The sequence below is a fragment of the Porcisia hertigi genome, chromosome 25, assembly GCF_017918235.1.
Source record: "Porcisia hertigi strain C119 chromosome 25, whole genome shotgun sequence".
NCBI lineage: Eukaryota > Euglenozoa > Kinetoplastea > Trypanosomatida > Trypanosomatidae > Porcisia > Porcisia hertigi.
The window spans coordinates 714,500-729,117 of NC_090584.1; the positions used below are offsets into that span (position 1 = coordinate 714,500).

General features: G+C 57.1%; 4 protein-coding genes across 4 annotated transcripts; all 4 read right to left on the reverse strand.

Annotated features, from left to right (window-relative positions):
• Positions 1-1,308: 1,308 nt before the first annotated feature.
• On the reverse strand, positions 1,309-4,185 carry JKF63_04691 (uncharacterized protein; the record flags this gene model as incomplete). The annotated part of the gene is made up of 1 exon (XM_067900669.1): positions 1,309-4,185. The coding sequence occupies one exon, from the start codon at positions 4,183-4,185 to the stop codon at positions 1,309-1,311; it is 2,877 nt and encodes a 958-aa protein (XP_067756690.1).
• A 2,653-nt stretch (positions 4,186-6,838) lies between these two features.
• JKF63_04692 (uncharacterized protein) lies at positions 6,839-8,713 on the reverse strand (the record flags this gene model as incomplete). The annotated part of the gene is made up of 1 exon (XM_067900670.1): positions 6,839-8,713. The coding sequence occupies one exon, from the start codon at positions 8,711-8,713 to the stop codon at positions 6,839-6,841; it is 1,875 nt and encodes a 624-aa protein (XP_067756691.1).
• Positions 8,714-10,036: 1,323 nt separating this feature from the next.
• On the reverse strand, positions 10,037-11,608 carry JKF63_04693 (uncharacterized protein; the record flags this gene model as incomplete). The annotated part of the gene is made up of 1 exon (XM_067900671.1): positions 10,037-11,608. One exon carries the CDS (start codon positions 11,606-11,608, stop codon positions 10,037-10,039), a length of 1,572 nt encoding a protein of 523 aa, XP_067756692.1.
• Positions 11,609-12,390: 782 nt separating this feature from the next.
• JKF63_04694 (uncharacterized protein) lies at positions 12,391-13,731 on the reverse strand (the record flags this gene model as incomplete). The annotated part of the gene is made up of 1 exon (XM_067900672.1): positions 12,391-13,731. One exon carries the CDS (start codon positions 13,729-13,731, stop codon positions 12,391-12,393), a length of 1,341 nt encoding a protein of 446 aa, XP_067756693.1.
• Positions 13,732-14,618: the final 887 nt, after the last annotated feature.

Sequence of the window (14,618 nt, forward strand, 5' to 3'; positions counted from 1 at the left end):
CTCTACCACAACATACGATGGCGGCGCACAGACGAGTGTCCGTGGAGAGGGGGGGGGGGGGGGGGCAGGGTGCAGAGGACTCTTGCGGTCTATGCAACTTGACATACGCATAGGCTCGTTTTTTTTTTTTCGAGTTCGAACGTGGGGTGTCAAGAAGTGCAAGAGAATCATATTATGCCTGTTGTCTTAGTAGAGTTGATCGCGCACATACACATGCACATTTGACGACCCCCCCTCTTTTTTTTTACTTGGCCTTGGGGTCCCGCCGTACAAGGGTGGGTGACAGAGTCGTCAGTTGCGAAAGTAACAGACGAGGTGCACAAGGGGGGGGGTCACATTTTGTATGGAGCCATGCGACACTCAAACAAATCTGGTGTATGTGTGCTGTTGTGGTGGTGTTTCTCTCTTGCTTATGAGGTCCACCAGGAAAAGAAAATGAGATAGGAGATGTCATTTGATATAGATGACAGACAGACGGGGATGTCTTGTCAGGTGGATGGATGGGTAGGTGGGTGTGGAGGGCAGGGAGGGGAGGGTCGGTTGGGAGGTGATGGAGGCATCATTCATGGCCCATTCCCCGTTAGCAACGTCCTTCCCACCTGCGCACGCATCTCCTTTATTCCTCAGAGTTACTCCTGTCATATCTCCCAAATCAAGCATCGATTGGATCAACAAATATATGCGTTCGCACATACACACACACACACACACATACACACATACACACACACACACACATATATATATATAGAAGGGCATTGTCACTGGAAGCTTTTAGAGTATCAACGCCCACGAAACATCTGTACGTGCCTAATGACCAGGAACTGCACACACAGATACATAGCGATGGAGCGGGTGTGGGTGGGTCGGTAGGGGGCGTGAGGTGTCTCAAGCGAAATAGGGAGGGAGGGGGGGGGAGGAGGGTGAATCAAAGGATGCGCACGTGTACCAGACGCCAGCGCACACACACACACACACACACACACGCATTGTGGCCGTATGAGCACATACGTGTGCGTGCCAGTGCTCGGCAAGTAAAACGAGGCGAGTCTCAAAAGACTATCTACATTCAGGTTTGGAAGCTCTATTGTCAGCGACTATGCAGCGTCTCGCTTTGATGCAGGATGCGCATGACTGTCTGCGTGTCAGCGTGCGTGCTAGCTTTGTCCTACGCGATGTCTTGACGGTGCAGAATAAATGTATGATGGTGGAGTAGCCACCAGGAGCGGGTGCGGTGAGTAGGGGGCTGGTCTGGACTTGGTGCTTGTGGCGTTGGGCGGCGTCTAGTTTGTTGGTACCTCGCCCGCGCTACTCCCCTCGCGCGGAGCGGGAGGCGGCAGTACCAGTAGTGACAGCCGCTCGTTGCTGTTGTGGCTGTGGGGGCTCAACGCGAGTGCCACTTGGGGTGTGCGACTGATGCTGTTGGTGAGGAGGAAGGCCGGTAGAAACAGGGGTGACATTCGCGTAGCCACTTGGACTCAGTCGGCTTTGCTGGCGAGTGATGGGCGTAACATAGGCGGTAGTGGTTTGAGGTGATGCACCCTGAGGTTGGATGGGCGAGTGGACGCGGTAGCCGTACGGCGATTGCGCAAAGCCACTGCCGTTGGACTGCGATGTGCTGGGGATCAGCTCCAGCTCTGCTCTCTGGGTCGGCGATTCTCCCCGCACACGACCTACCATGACTGTGCGACTACCGTTCGCACCTGCCACTCCGCTCAGTGTGACGGTCGAGGGGTGGTGACCAACGCCGTAAGCGGTTCCCAGGCCGTATGTTGGGCTGCGCCGGTGCGGCATCCACGACTCGCTAAGTGGGTACGGACTGCAGCCGTTACGAGGGTTGTGCGGCACACCTGCCGGAGATGCGGGGATTGACGGCGCCATCAACTCATAATCGTTGGCAAATAGGGCGCTAAAGTGAGGCGGCATGCCGCCGCGGCTGACAGGTCGGTGCGCCGGTGTGAGTCCGGTGTAATTTGCATAGGTGCCTCCTGGGGTGCCGCCACTTGTGTTGTTGTGGGCGTACGCCGCGCTGTTGCGGATCATCAGCTGCTGGTAGTAGGGGTTAGCGCTACCTCGTCCGTTCATACCGCCGTGGCCAACCTGGCCGGTTCCCGAGTAGGTGAGGTGGAAAGGCGAGGCAATGCGGCTGTTGCCAGAGCTCATGGGGTGAAAAAAAGACTCATCCACTTTCGGACCCTCAGGTCCCTCGGACAACTGGGGGCGGGACGGGGTGCACGCGGCTGCCATGGAGGCGGCGCGGCCCGAGCTAATGTGCATGCTTAGGCTAGTGGTCGAATACAGCCCTGAGGTCGGACTGTTTTCAGTGAAGACGGGGCTGCGGGAATGAGATTGCATGGCGCCATCATCGCCACGGCTGCTATTCGCCAAGGCTGCGACGTTGGCAATGGAGTGCATCACGCCAGCAGTCGGCGCTTGAGGCGGCTTCCTACGCTTCGCCGCAGATGTATCCGCTGTTTCCGTGGCGGTTGTGGGTGTGCTGTTCGACGGGGGGTGGCATAGCCCCAAGTCTAGCAGCGAGGCCTTGCCGAGCGGGAGGAACCGTTCATCGATGTTGTCCAGGTCGCATTCGTCCCACTGATGCAGCTGCCGCCGCCACGCGTTCAGAACACGATCGAACTGGCGCTTGCTGCAGTCATGCTCGGGGCGCGGCGTGATGGCATGCAAGGGGTTGTGGTACTCTCGGTCACACGGCTGGGGTATTAGAGTGGTGTACTTGAGGTAGCCCTCTGTCTCTTTGCCGTAAATAATCTGCTTGCGGCGCTGATCCAGTCGACGACGGCGCTCCTCGGTGTCACCTGAGTTCATCATGTTCTCTGGCACAGGCACCGCTGTGTAGTTCAGGTATAACTCCTGTTGTACCTCCTCCAGGACGGCCAAACGCTGCGCCTCTGTGAAATTCTTGTCCAGCGGCTGCGAGGTCGGTGGTGGTGGCGGCGTCCCGCTCTGCTGAGAGCGTGCGTCTGCCGCGTTGCTGGCGCCACCGGAGGGCGGCGGCTGTGACGGCTGTGCTTGGGTCAGTTGCTGCCTCTGCGCCAAGGACATGTTGCTAGGGGCGGCGAGCAGCGCACCTGTGGAGGCGGCGCACTGGTTTGTGGAGTGAGCAGACGCCGTCGCCCCCGCAACTACGCCCCCACTTCCCGCGTACCCGGAAACAGAGGGCATGCGCCTTTGTGGCCACCGTGCGTTGGCACCAGTATGAGAAGACGCGGTCGGTGCTGCCGCCGCTGCCGCTGCTGCGGGGGCGGGGGCGGCGGTGGCAGCTGCTGTCGACTCTCGCACCTTGTGATACCTGGGAACAGCGCCGGCAAAGACTTGCAGCGCGGGTGGTGTTCGCAGGTCATGCGGACTTGTACGGTACGCTGGGGCAGCGACGACACCGGTGCTGCTCGGTGCACTTGCCATTGCCGCCGCCTCACGCCCCGGGTTGCCACCCGGTTGCTGGTTCGATACATGCTGCACCGACGGCTTCCAGGTGGCTTCCCCGTGCAGCCCACCCGGCAAGACGACGCTGGCATCGTGATCACGACGCATACAGGAGGTGTGGGGCATGAGGTGCCCCATCTCTGCTGCCGCGTTGTATTCGCCAAAGGTCGTGCTAGTGCCTTCGTCTTGGTCGTGCCGGCCGCTGCGCCGGTTCCTCGCGTAGACGCAGCCGTCGACGTTGCCAGTGTCACCAACCACGGGCACATGGCTTCGTGTGATGCGGCTGTGGTTTGCGCTGTTGTGGGTACGGCGCTCAAGAGGGGACTGAGTGACATTCGACGAGGAGCCACACGTTGTTGCATGCAGTGCGACTTGAGGACTGGCACCGCTCGCCAGCACCTTCAGTTCACTGTCTTCACTCATGGCGAACACGAGCGATGAGTCGGGCAGGTGTTGTGACGGGAACGTCATGTCGCGCGAGCGTCGATGCGTGTCTGGTGTGGTGCCCAGATCCACAATGCTCTGCGGCATGATAGTTTCTGTTGACACCGTTGCGTTGGTACCTCGCTCAGCTGAATCAAAGTGACTGGTGTGGTTCGCGGCGTAGGACTTGGGCGTCCACGAGAAAGGCGGCATGGCTGCACCGCCGAGCTGGGCAACATCGGCGCGATCTATACCGGCAGCGCAGTAAATGTGACGTGCAGCGTCTCCGACAGGGGCGTGGCTTCGGTTTGCAAGCATGTTCACGTCGCGTCCGCTTCCGGCGGTTGGTGGTGGTGGTGGCACCAGAGAGAATGACGACGTCGACTGCGGGGGCGATGAGGTGTTTCTGCGCGCGCCGCCACTCATGTTTCTCCCACGCATTGACACATGCATGGGCGCCGGCACGGTGTCCTCGGCGACCGTTGAGAAGACGTTGCGCGTAAACGGCAGTAAATCTACAACGCGCGCGAGCGGGACTGCGCGCACCCAAAACGTTTGAACTGCCTCCACCAAGGGCGCACCGGTACACACACACACACACACACACACACACGGAAGCGCAGAGGCTTCTTTGCTCTATACGCGTGCTCCCCCCCCCCTCTAAAGGAGAAAAAAACAACAACGGAAAAAGTAGTGCCCGACGTTTACACAGCGAGAGCGCGCGGGGAGGGGAGGAAGGCGCAGAAAGAGAGAGAGCTCACACACACAAAAAAAAAGGACCTGAAAAATGTACGGGGAGACGCAGTCAACAATCCACGCGCGTGCGCACGTGGAGTCGAATGTGCTTTTCTACAATCCAGTATGCGTGTGTTTATAAATCCGCATACGTGTACCTATCCGCCCACACGCGAGCGTGTGTTGATTTTTGTGTGTTGCCCCACCGTATGTCCTGCCAAGGGCAAGATGAGGCGGAGGAGGAAGGGAATGACAGGCCTGTAAAAGAAGCGGGTGATGCTTCTCTCTCTAAATATACGATTCTGACTCCGTTGTTATATTGGCTCCTCAGCCATACGCACACACAGTAGCTAAACAAGGCAAGCGGTAGGTGAAGAGGAGGTGCGTGGGTAGGGGAGTGCGACGATGCGTCGCGCGTGCGCGTCAAGAAAAACACAATTGAAGGAGAGGCGGGATCAACTATCAAATTGGGAGACTGGGTTCGGTGGTGGTGGGGGACGGAACAGGGCGAGATGGAAGGACAATTTTTTTAAAGAAAGGCAGGGAATATGTTTCAATCAACAGGGAGGTCATCGACAGCTACTGCAAAAAAAAAAATGGATGGGGCAGCGAAGAAAAGCAGTTAGTTGCGAAACGCTGCCGCGGGGGGGGGGGGGGGGGGTGAATCACTGCCACGATAAGCCGCCTCGAATGATTCGACGGAAGGTGAGTGAGTGTGTGTGTGTGTGTGTAAAGGGTTCGATGACTGGTGTTGACGTAGGAGAGAGAGAGAGAGAGCAAGATAATACAGTTGCTGTTGCTGTGGTGGTATGTATGTATATATATATGCATAGACAATGTGCTTCCTGCCGAGGCACACAGTGGTGCACCTTTTTTTGTGTGTTTTCGTCTTACAAAAAAAAAGGAAAACGCGCGCGTGTGTGTGTGGTGGGAAAATAAACGAAAGCCCGAAGGAAAGAGAGCAGAAGAGACGAGGCACGACGACGACGACGATGTCGTCGTGTGTGTGTGTGTGTGTGTGTGTGTGTGTTTGGTGTACGGAGTGTGAGGGGGTCTGTGTGCAATGGAAGTAGAGCGGTTCACAAGTGGATGCACAAGTGGAGTAAGGGGGACTGCATAGAAGCTCTCCTGTGTGTTCGAGAGTGCGGTAGAGCTTCGCAGCAACGGAGAGATGATGGTGCCAGACGGATAGCGGCTTGTCTGTCGTTTACAGGCGCGTGCACACCCACACACACACACACCCACACTCGTGACAAGACGCACTCCTGGTCAACTCCGACCATCACCGGCGCAGACGCGGTGGTGAAACATGGCCGACTCATCACAGCACCGGCACCTCGCGGACGTGAAGATGGAGAGGAAAAAAAGAAGGCGCATCCTTTAGAAGTGCAACCGCAAGCACAACAGGAGTGATGCCGTCTTCGTCGGCTGCGTCAGCGGCTGTAGTTGTTGTTGCCCCACCCGGGGAGGGAGGGAAGGAGGGGGTTACCTCCCTCCTTGTTCCTTTTTCTTCTATCCAATGTAGATTCATTAACGGAGAACACGCATGACAAAGTGAGGAGACAACATACGCTCACGTACACCTGTGTGCACACATACACATATACACTCGGACATGTACATCCTATTCGCCAACGATGGGATGTGGATGTGGCGGGAGGAGAAGGAGCATATGAAAGCGCGAAGAGCTGAAGGACATGCAAGAACAGGGGGGAGTGAGGAGGCGATGAAGTGGGGAGTGGGGGGGGGAGGGGGAGGGGGGGAGGGAGGGAGGGAGGGAGGGAGTATTGAGCGTATTTCAGTTACTATCATCGCTTAAGCTCCCACCACCACCTCCCTCCCCCTCACCCTCCCCCCCCTCCTCGACCTCACCATCAAGGCAAACAACAACCCCCTTTTTTCTCCAGCCAGACGATGGTGTGTGCGCCACGCACGGAGACAACGGCTAACAGACAACAACATGTACGACAAAGTCAAAAAAAAACTAAACAAACACAGTTCAGTAACAAAAAAGGCCACCGAATCAGTCGACAGAAGAAATGAGGAGAGGACCAGGAGGGGATGAGGCACAGGGGAGTTTCCATGTGTTCGATGTCGCGCTTCCCGACACAGATCTCTCTCCCCCCCCTCGCTTAGCCCCAGCCCCGCTCCGTCGTTGGCCACACCTGCGAACACCTGCGCTTGTGCATGTCCCAGATGGAAAGTAAAAACACGTGTGCGAATAAATACAGTCATATCAGTGGAGTTCATTCTCGAGGTACTCGTACTCAAAGACGAAGTCGCCGACGCGGTCGTGATCCCACTTGTCCTCGAAGTCGAAAAAGGTGTACGCACCGCGCTCCCCCGTTTCAGTTGTCGTTTGCGGCCGCTCCAGCCGTTGGTACCACCGGTGCTGCATTGTGTGATAGCGATAGGAGCGGGCCTTGAGCTCCTTGGCGGCGAAGTACTGCTGGTACGACTTTTGGTGATAGTAGAAGATGAAGAATAGCGTGTCGAGGTCCATCTGATGGTAGATGTCCTTATTCGATAGCACTGGCAGCACTTCCTGGGGAAAGTACGGGATCGCGTCGATCGCGTTTGGCGGCTCGTAGGGCCGTTGCCGCTGCACATCGAGGGTGTGTGGCAGGTGACCCAGTGACATGTCCAAGAGCTCATGAATCTTTTTAGGGGTGAACTTGGAGCCAGGAGCGGCACCAGGCATAGGCGGGAAGGACTGGATCGGGTCTGTGTGCGTGTTGCCCGCTGGAGTCGATGGGGAGGTCGCTGCCATCGTTTCTGGCTCCCTCGCTCCGGCAGCCGCAGGGACGGGTCCGGATGACGTCGCCGGTGAGACAGCCTCGAATACTTGCTGCTGCTGGGCCTTTTGCCGGCTTTGCTGCTCGGCGGCGCGCCGCTCCCAGGCGTTTGGCATCAGCTTGGGCTTCTCCTCCGCGACTGCACGGCTGGGGTCAGCTATCTTCACAGGCTTGGGCTCTGGTGACTTGATGGGTTTCGGCGGCTTCTCCCACTCTTGCGTCACTTTGTTCGTCGCCGAGGCCATCTCCGCCAACGAGCCGATCGTACGCCCACCGCTCATCGCATCATCGCCGAAGGTGGCGTCATTGGCCATGTCCATGTCGTCGTCCATCCACTCCGGCACCGGCTCCTCCTCACCGTTGTCGTTATACACCGGAGCGCAGACAGAAGGGGGCAGCTGTTGCTGCACCGACGCTTGCACGGACGCCTGTGGAAGGGTCGACGGGGAGACCTGGCCAGGCGACGCAGCTTTGCCCGGGATTGGCGACGCCGGCATATCCTTCAGGGAGGTCAAGGACGGGCTGGGCTTTGTCTGCACCGTCGAAGTCGGTGTCTTCGCCTTCGTCTTTGGTGATTGCACTTTCTTCTCCTCGAAGTCGCTAGGGTCAAAGGAAATTACGGGCTTCGCCTTTGGCTCCGGTATGTCGAAGCTGTCGTAGATGGACATATCCTCCATCACCTCCAAATCGACGTCGTCTTCGAGCACTTTCTGGATGGACTCCTGCAGGTCGTCCACCTCGTCAGTGTCCAGCTCCTCGTTGATGACCATGCGCAGGAGCGATTCCCACTTGAAGAAATGAGTCTGCAGGTTCTCGAGACGTATCTGGTACTCCGACTTCTGTTGCTGCTGCTTTCCACGGCGCGCGCGGTTGTTGTTGTTGGCCTTCTGCACCTCGTACTCGAGCAGCTCAACCTTTTTGCGGCCCTCCTCGATCGCGTCCTTCAGCCACTGTTCCGTGGCCGAGTCGGACTTCTCCAGTGCGGCGGAGGCTAATCCCTCGTTACTGAAGGCCTTTGTTTTCATTTCCCGCTCAATGGCACGAAACGTTTCCATGCGCTCTTCGATCTTCTTGCGCGAGACCTGCATCTTCGTTTTCTCCTTGTAGTCGTCGTTCTGCATAAAGCTCTTCATGGCCTCACGGTGGCGCTGCAGTTTCTTCAGTTCACGCTTCAGGTCGCCCTCAAGCCGTTCCTTGGCACTGGCGTTGGGGGCATTTGCGAGCTTCTCATGCAGCTCGTCGTACGCGTCAAGGCCTTCATTGACCTTCTTGAGGAGGCGGTCCGCCTCTGTCTGCACTTTCTTGATGTTCGACATGAATAAATGGGTGCGTCGATGGAGGGGGTGGGGGGTGGGGGGGCTTCACCCTGTCCAGTCAAACGTAGAACGCGGCGCCCTAGGGAGAAAAAAAAACACAAAAACAGCGAAGGCACGTAAAGGGAAAAGGAAGGGCGGGCCCGTACTACTCTTTTCTTCGTTTCCCTTTCCCCCTGTTCCGCGAATGCGCACCACAGGCAGACCGTTGCGCGCGCCCGCAACGATAGAAAGGGGAGGGAGAAGAGAGGCACGAGACCAGCGCAAGGAGCCTGGCGTGAAGTCCCAGTCCTGCGGGGGTCGTGGGGGAGAGTCCACCAGGGGGATGCTGTAAGCTCACCAAGAGACGACCTCAATGGTACACAAGCAAAGAGCTCTGGCTCTACTCAATGACACGTAGCGCACAGTGATGACGACACAAAGGATCAAACCCACACGTGCCGTAGGTATGGTGGAGGACTCTGGGGGGGGGGGGGGAAGAAAAAAAAAGGCAAAGAGGCGGGGATGGGAAGATGAGGGGGGCGAGTCAACGTCGTGTAGTCAAGTCACACAAAAAGGCACGCGCGTACAACTACGCGCTGGGAACGAAGAGGAGAAGAAATAAAAAGCCGTTGGGGAAATGAAAGGGATGGGGGGATGACAAGAGGCAAAATGAGAATGTGTCTCCGGGGCTGTACAAGGAGCGAAAGGTGTGGTGTGCGCCGTGCATGCACGGCGTTGGCCTGACAGAGTGCCCCCCCTCCCCTCCCCAACTCCCCAAAGAAGATGGGCGCTAGCAAGACTAGAGAACGGCTGCGTATCCGTGTGTCTGTGTGTGTGTGTGTAGGGGGAGGGGGGGAAGGGGGACAGGACAGAGAGAGCCCAGAGACCCAAGACAGACGCATATTGTGAAATATATATATATGCTCCATTAGCCATGGCAGAAAGTTCTACTCGAGCCCTGCTGGCTCTGTTTGTTTTTTTTTTTTGGGGGGGGGTGGGTTGTTTTTCGAGCCTTTAACTCGTGATTCTGGCATCGAATTAATGCATCGAAAGTACGTGCCTCTTTCATCGCGTACAATGAAAACGGTGTCCTCTATGACGACACACACTGCGTAGCGGAAGGAGATGGTCAGTGAGCCTCATTCCATCAGGGAAGGTGTCTCCTCTCCTCTCCCACCCCTGCCCTCCCTCACCAATATGAATACCACCAAACCAAGAGGCCGAAACCCCTCAAGAAAACAACTTGTAACTGCAGCAACTCAGTGCTCACACACACACACACACACACACACACAGAGAGAGAGAGAGAGATGAGCACATCCCTTATCGTTTTCTTTTTTTTTGCTACACCCAGCTTTTGATGTGGCCATCCCAAGCAGCCGTAACCACCTTAGTTGGTTCAATCGGGTGCCACAAGTGTGAGACCAGCATCTGGGCGTGAGCTTTGAAGGACTTCTCCAGTTTCTTTGTTGTCCAGTCCCACACATAAAGTTTCCCGCTGATGTCACCGCTAGACAGGTACTGGCCGTCGTGGCTAAAGCTCAGCTGACAGCGCGTGCCAGAAATGGTGTGCCCCGTGAACTCGCGGTCGTGCAGGAGTCGCAGGCGGCCACCGCCGTCGTCTCGGAAAACGATCACTTTATTGTTGAGCGACTGTGCAGCAAGAAACTCTGGCTGTGTCGGATGGTGCAGCACGTGTGTGATGGCATGCATCGCCGCATCCGCGAACTGCTTGATTTGCACGGGACTTCGATAGTCCCAAGTGCGCAGCGTCTTGTCCTCTGAGGTAGTGAGCATCTTGCTACCGTCACTGAGGAGCGTCAAGTTGAAGATGGCGCCCATATGACCCGTGTATTCGCGTTGATATTTGGCGCAGCCCACGCGCACATCGTAGAGTACAACTTTCTTGTCCACAGCGGCCAATAGAAGATGCTCCTCGTTGGAGGGGTGGTGCAGGTGCTGTACGACGGGGAGGCGGTCCGGATTGGTCAACACGTGCGCGCAAATGCCGCTCTCAACGTCCCACATGGCCACGGTACCATCCACGGAGCCGGTTGACATGATCGCTGCATTCGAGGTCACCTCGAGACTCTTAATCGGCTGTGTGTGCGCCGCAAAGGTGGCGAGCAGCTGGCGCGTCGACGAGTTCCACAGCCGGCACTCCCCACCAATGTCGCCTGAGAAGAGGAGATGGCCGTAGGCAGGCGGGGCCCAGCGGAGCTGTTGCACGCCAGACGCCTTACCAGAAGGTCGCTCACCCGTGTGGCTGACACCCTCGCCAACCACCGATGAGGAAGACGTCGGTGCGGAGACGGCAGTCCCAACCGCTGCTTGAGAGTCTTCTGAAACCTTGAACAAACCACGCATGGTTCGAGGCGGCTTGCAAGTCTTTTGCTTCGTTGACTGCTCGTGCTCCAGCACGTTCGACGGCGGCTCCAAGAAGGACTTGCCGAGGTAGTTGACCCGCTCCACACCCTCCACAAAGACGGCTGTCGGTGACCCGTTCGCAGCGGACGCGAGACGAGCAGCCGATGCCGCTGCGGTGCGAGCACTGGAGGATGCACCGAGCGCCGCCGACGCATTCTCACGTCGAGCCCTCTTCAAAGCCTGTGCTATGGCACCACCGGACGGACCACCGGTGCCCGTGGTTGCTGCTGCCGCCGACGCCTTCTCGCCAACTGAAGACGCATCGTCATCGACCTGCAGCAGTGAGGGCGGCGGGTCGGGGTACGCCTTTCGAGCATCCTCTGGGCTGCTGTACAGAGCAAGAAGCTCCACGACGCTGCTGCCTCGGCGCTTCATGAGTGATTGCAGGTATGAATCTGTGGGAAGTTCTGCCCCAGCCACACCCTCGGCTCTGAAGGCCTGCAGCCGGGACATGTCGGCTGACGTGGGAGGTCGGTCGGTCGAAAACATTAAAGGCAGTGGTGGGGCGCTGTGCGTGTGTGGAGAAGCGACGATGTATTTCCGGTTGGAGGAGGGTGTCTTGTGGCACAGATGGTGAGAGACCAGTGCGGTGTTTGTACATACTCAGTTCCTTGCTCCCTCGCCCACCCATGCGCACGTGGGTGGGGTTCAGGTCATGTACACACAGATTATGGCGGTGTGAGAGAGGGTAAGGTAGGGGTGGGGGAGAGAGGTAGTAAACATTGGGCATTTACATTCACCTCTGCGTGTGCCTGGTGTGCGGTCCATGAAGGCGCGTGTGTGTGTGTGTGAGAGGAGGGGGGGGGGAGAAAGAGGGAGTGTGCGTGCACGCCCCGGTGAGTCGCCACACACACACACAAAAAAAAACGAGAGAGCAGAGGCCTCTCATGAATGGAATGTCGGTGTTCTTTACTCTCAAAGGCCCAAACAGCCTTCGCGTGTGATCATCGACGCCCTGATCCCCCGCATACAGAGCAGGCAGCTGACTGTTGTGGCAGGGAGAGGGATGGGGAGCTCGGGATGGGTAGTAGGGGTTAGATGAGTGGGTTACATTGCTTGAGAGAGCGTGGCACGCAAACAAACGCAAGGAGTACTGCACCACACATGCGTGCACACAGTCTGCTCCAGAGAGGTGCGCACGCGTACACGGCGGATGTAAATCAACAACAATTATAGAAGGGAGAGAGAGAGGGAGGGAGACGACCGTGTAGGGAAGCGGGGAGGAAGGGGGAGGCGGGGTATGAACAGGTGATCACCTCTGCACACAAAAGCTATAGCTTGAGGTTCCCGTTCTTCCTATGCGCTTGGCTTCCCTCGAGAAGGAAGTCGTACCATTGCTTATCGGCTTCTGTTTCGACTGGTCTGTACAGCGGCAGCAGTACCTCGCGTCCGATGTGGCAGTTCTCACAGCTGTATGTCAGTTTCTTCAGCCCATCCTCCAGCTTCGACGGCAGCTTGACAATCTCTTTTTCCAGGCCGCAGGTGTAATACTGGCAGTCCATGCACTGGAGACACTTGGTGTTCTGGTGCATGTCGCGGGAGCAAAGCACGACACTGTGACCATCAGCGCAATGGGGGCACTTCCACACACGATAGTAGGCGCATCCGTTGATGAGCTCCAGGTATTGACCCCGAGTCATGAGCTTCTGCAGCGTAGCGTCGTCGCGGACTCGATTCATGAGGTGATGACACTTGGGACACACCGTGTCAAGCAGCTGGCTCACGAGCCACGCCGAGCAGGCTGTGAAGAAAAGAACACCGACGACGAGATAGGGTACTTGCTTTGCCCCGTAGCGCACGGTCTTGCCAATGAAGCGGACCTTGTTCCGCGTGGGCAACGCCAGCACGCCCTTCTCCCAGCGTGTGTGCATCTCCTGCGCTTGTCGAGCGATAGCGTAGACGAGCTGCACAGTCGCCTGGCTCGGCTTTCCATCACGTACAAGAGGCCGGAACACCTCATTCACGGCGGGTGCAAGAAAATGATTGTCGAAGTACTCCTCAACGGACAGACCGCTGATCAGCTGCACTGTTGCCTCCCGCTGCGCAATGACGAGCAGCAGGCCGTTGCCGCTGGGCTCTCCAATGGCCCAGTCGAAGAAGATGGAGTTTGCAAAAGCCTTCGGGGTGGTGTAGCCCACCGTCGGGACGAGCACCACGTACATGTCCGTCCTGCATAGCGATTGCATCTTGTCAATCGTCTGTTCAATCTCCATTCGATCCTCAGAGCTGAGTATACCGACCAGATCGGTCACACGCTTTTTTGCGTAGCGCGGCACGAGCTCCCACGGTCGCTCAGTCTTGCGGTAGTGGATCTCATCCATGGTTTGCATCTTATCGAAGGAGGCGACGATCTCTCGGTTGTTGCGCTGACGACCTGCCTTGAGGTCCTCCGCTAAATCGCGACTCTGGCCGAGCTTCGACAGCGGCGAGAGAAGATCAAAACCGGCATGCCGCTTTGAGATGAAGAGTGGCGAGGAGGGCGAAGATGACACGGCGACTGTCGTGGCGGTGGTCACTCCCATCGATCCGATGCCCAGGCTTGCATCACCTCCACTACGGAGACCTTCGCATGGCATCCGCATTCCGGCCACTGTGCTGCACCGACGCCACATCGCTGCTAATGGATCCCCCCCTTTTTTTTTAATTTGGCGGAGGAGGAGAAGAGAATATCTGTGAAGACTAAACAACAGCAAACACACTCACGTATTCATGCGTGTATATATATATATATATATGTGTGTGTGTGTGAGAGTGTGAGTGTGTGTGGTGGAGTTGTGGGTAAACGAAGGTATGGTGAAGAATAAGTCAACAACCCTCCCCCATCCCAAACGCCACAGCGGCAATACACACACACACACACACACGTCTCCTCCCCCTCCTCTTCCCCCCCTTTTCTTTTTACCTTCCTCTCTGGGGAACTACACGTGTGCTGATGCCTGGGCGCGTTGTGCGAAAGATGTGCAGAAGAAAAATGAGAGAGGATGGGGGGGGTGACTGGGCCAATACTCGCGATGCACGTCCGAACCCCTTTTCGGACTGAGAGTTCCACGTTTTCTGTATTGTAGCGTACGCCCCCTCCTTTTTGGTTTTGCAGGCGCCTTCTAGTAATGGAAAAAGGCCCTGGAGAGGTGGTGGTGGTGGTGGTGATGGTGGATGATGGTGGATGATGGGCGGTGGGTGGTGGTGGATGATGGTGGGTGGCACAGATAACACCCAAAATGGGGTACCGACACAAAAACAAGCAAAAAAAAGGGGGGGTGGAGAGGAGCAGCTGCCTGTTGAACATCAAAAAACCAAATGAGAGTGAATCCAAGCAGTCATGCCAACGAGAGAGAAGTGGCTTCAGTCTCCCTCTACTAGGAAACGTGCTCGAACGCCCCCCCCCCGCCCCCGCCCCCGTCCCGCACCGGAGAGGAGGGGAGGGGAGGGGAGGGGAGAGGCGAAGACATGCATATATATGTATATATATGTATATGTATACATTCCACATTTGGCCCCC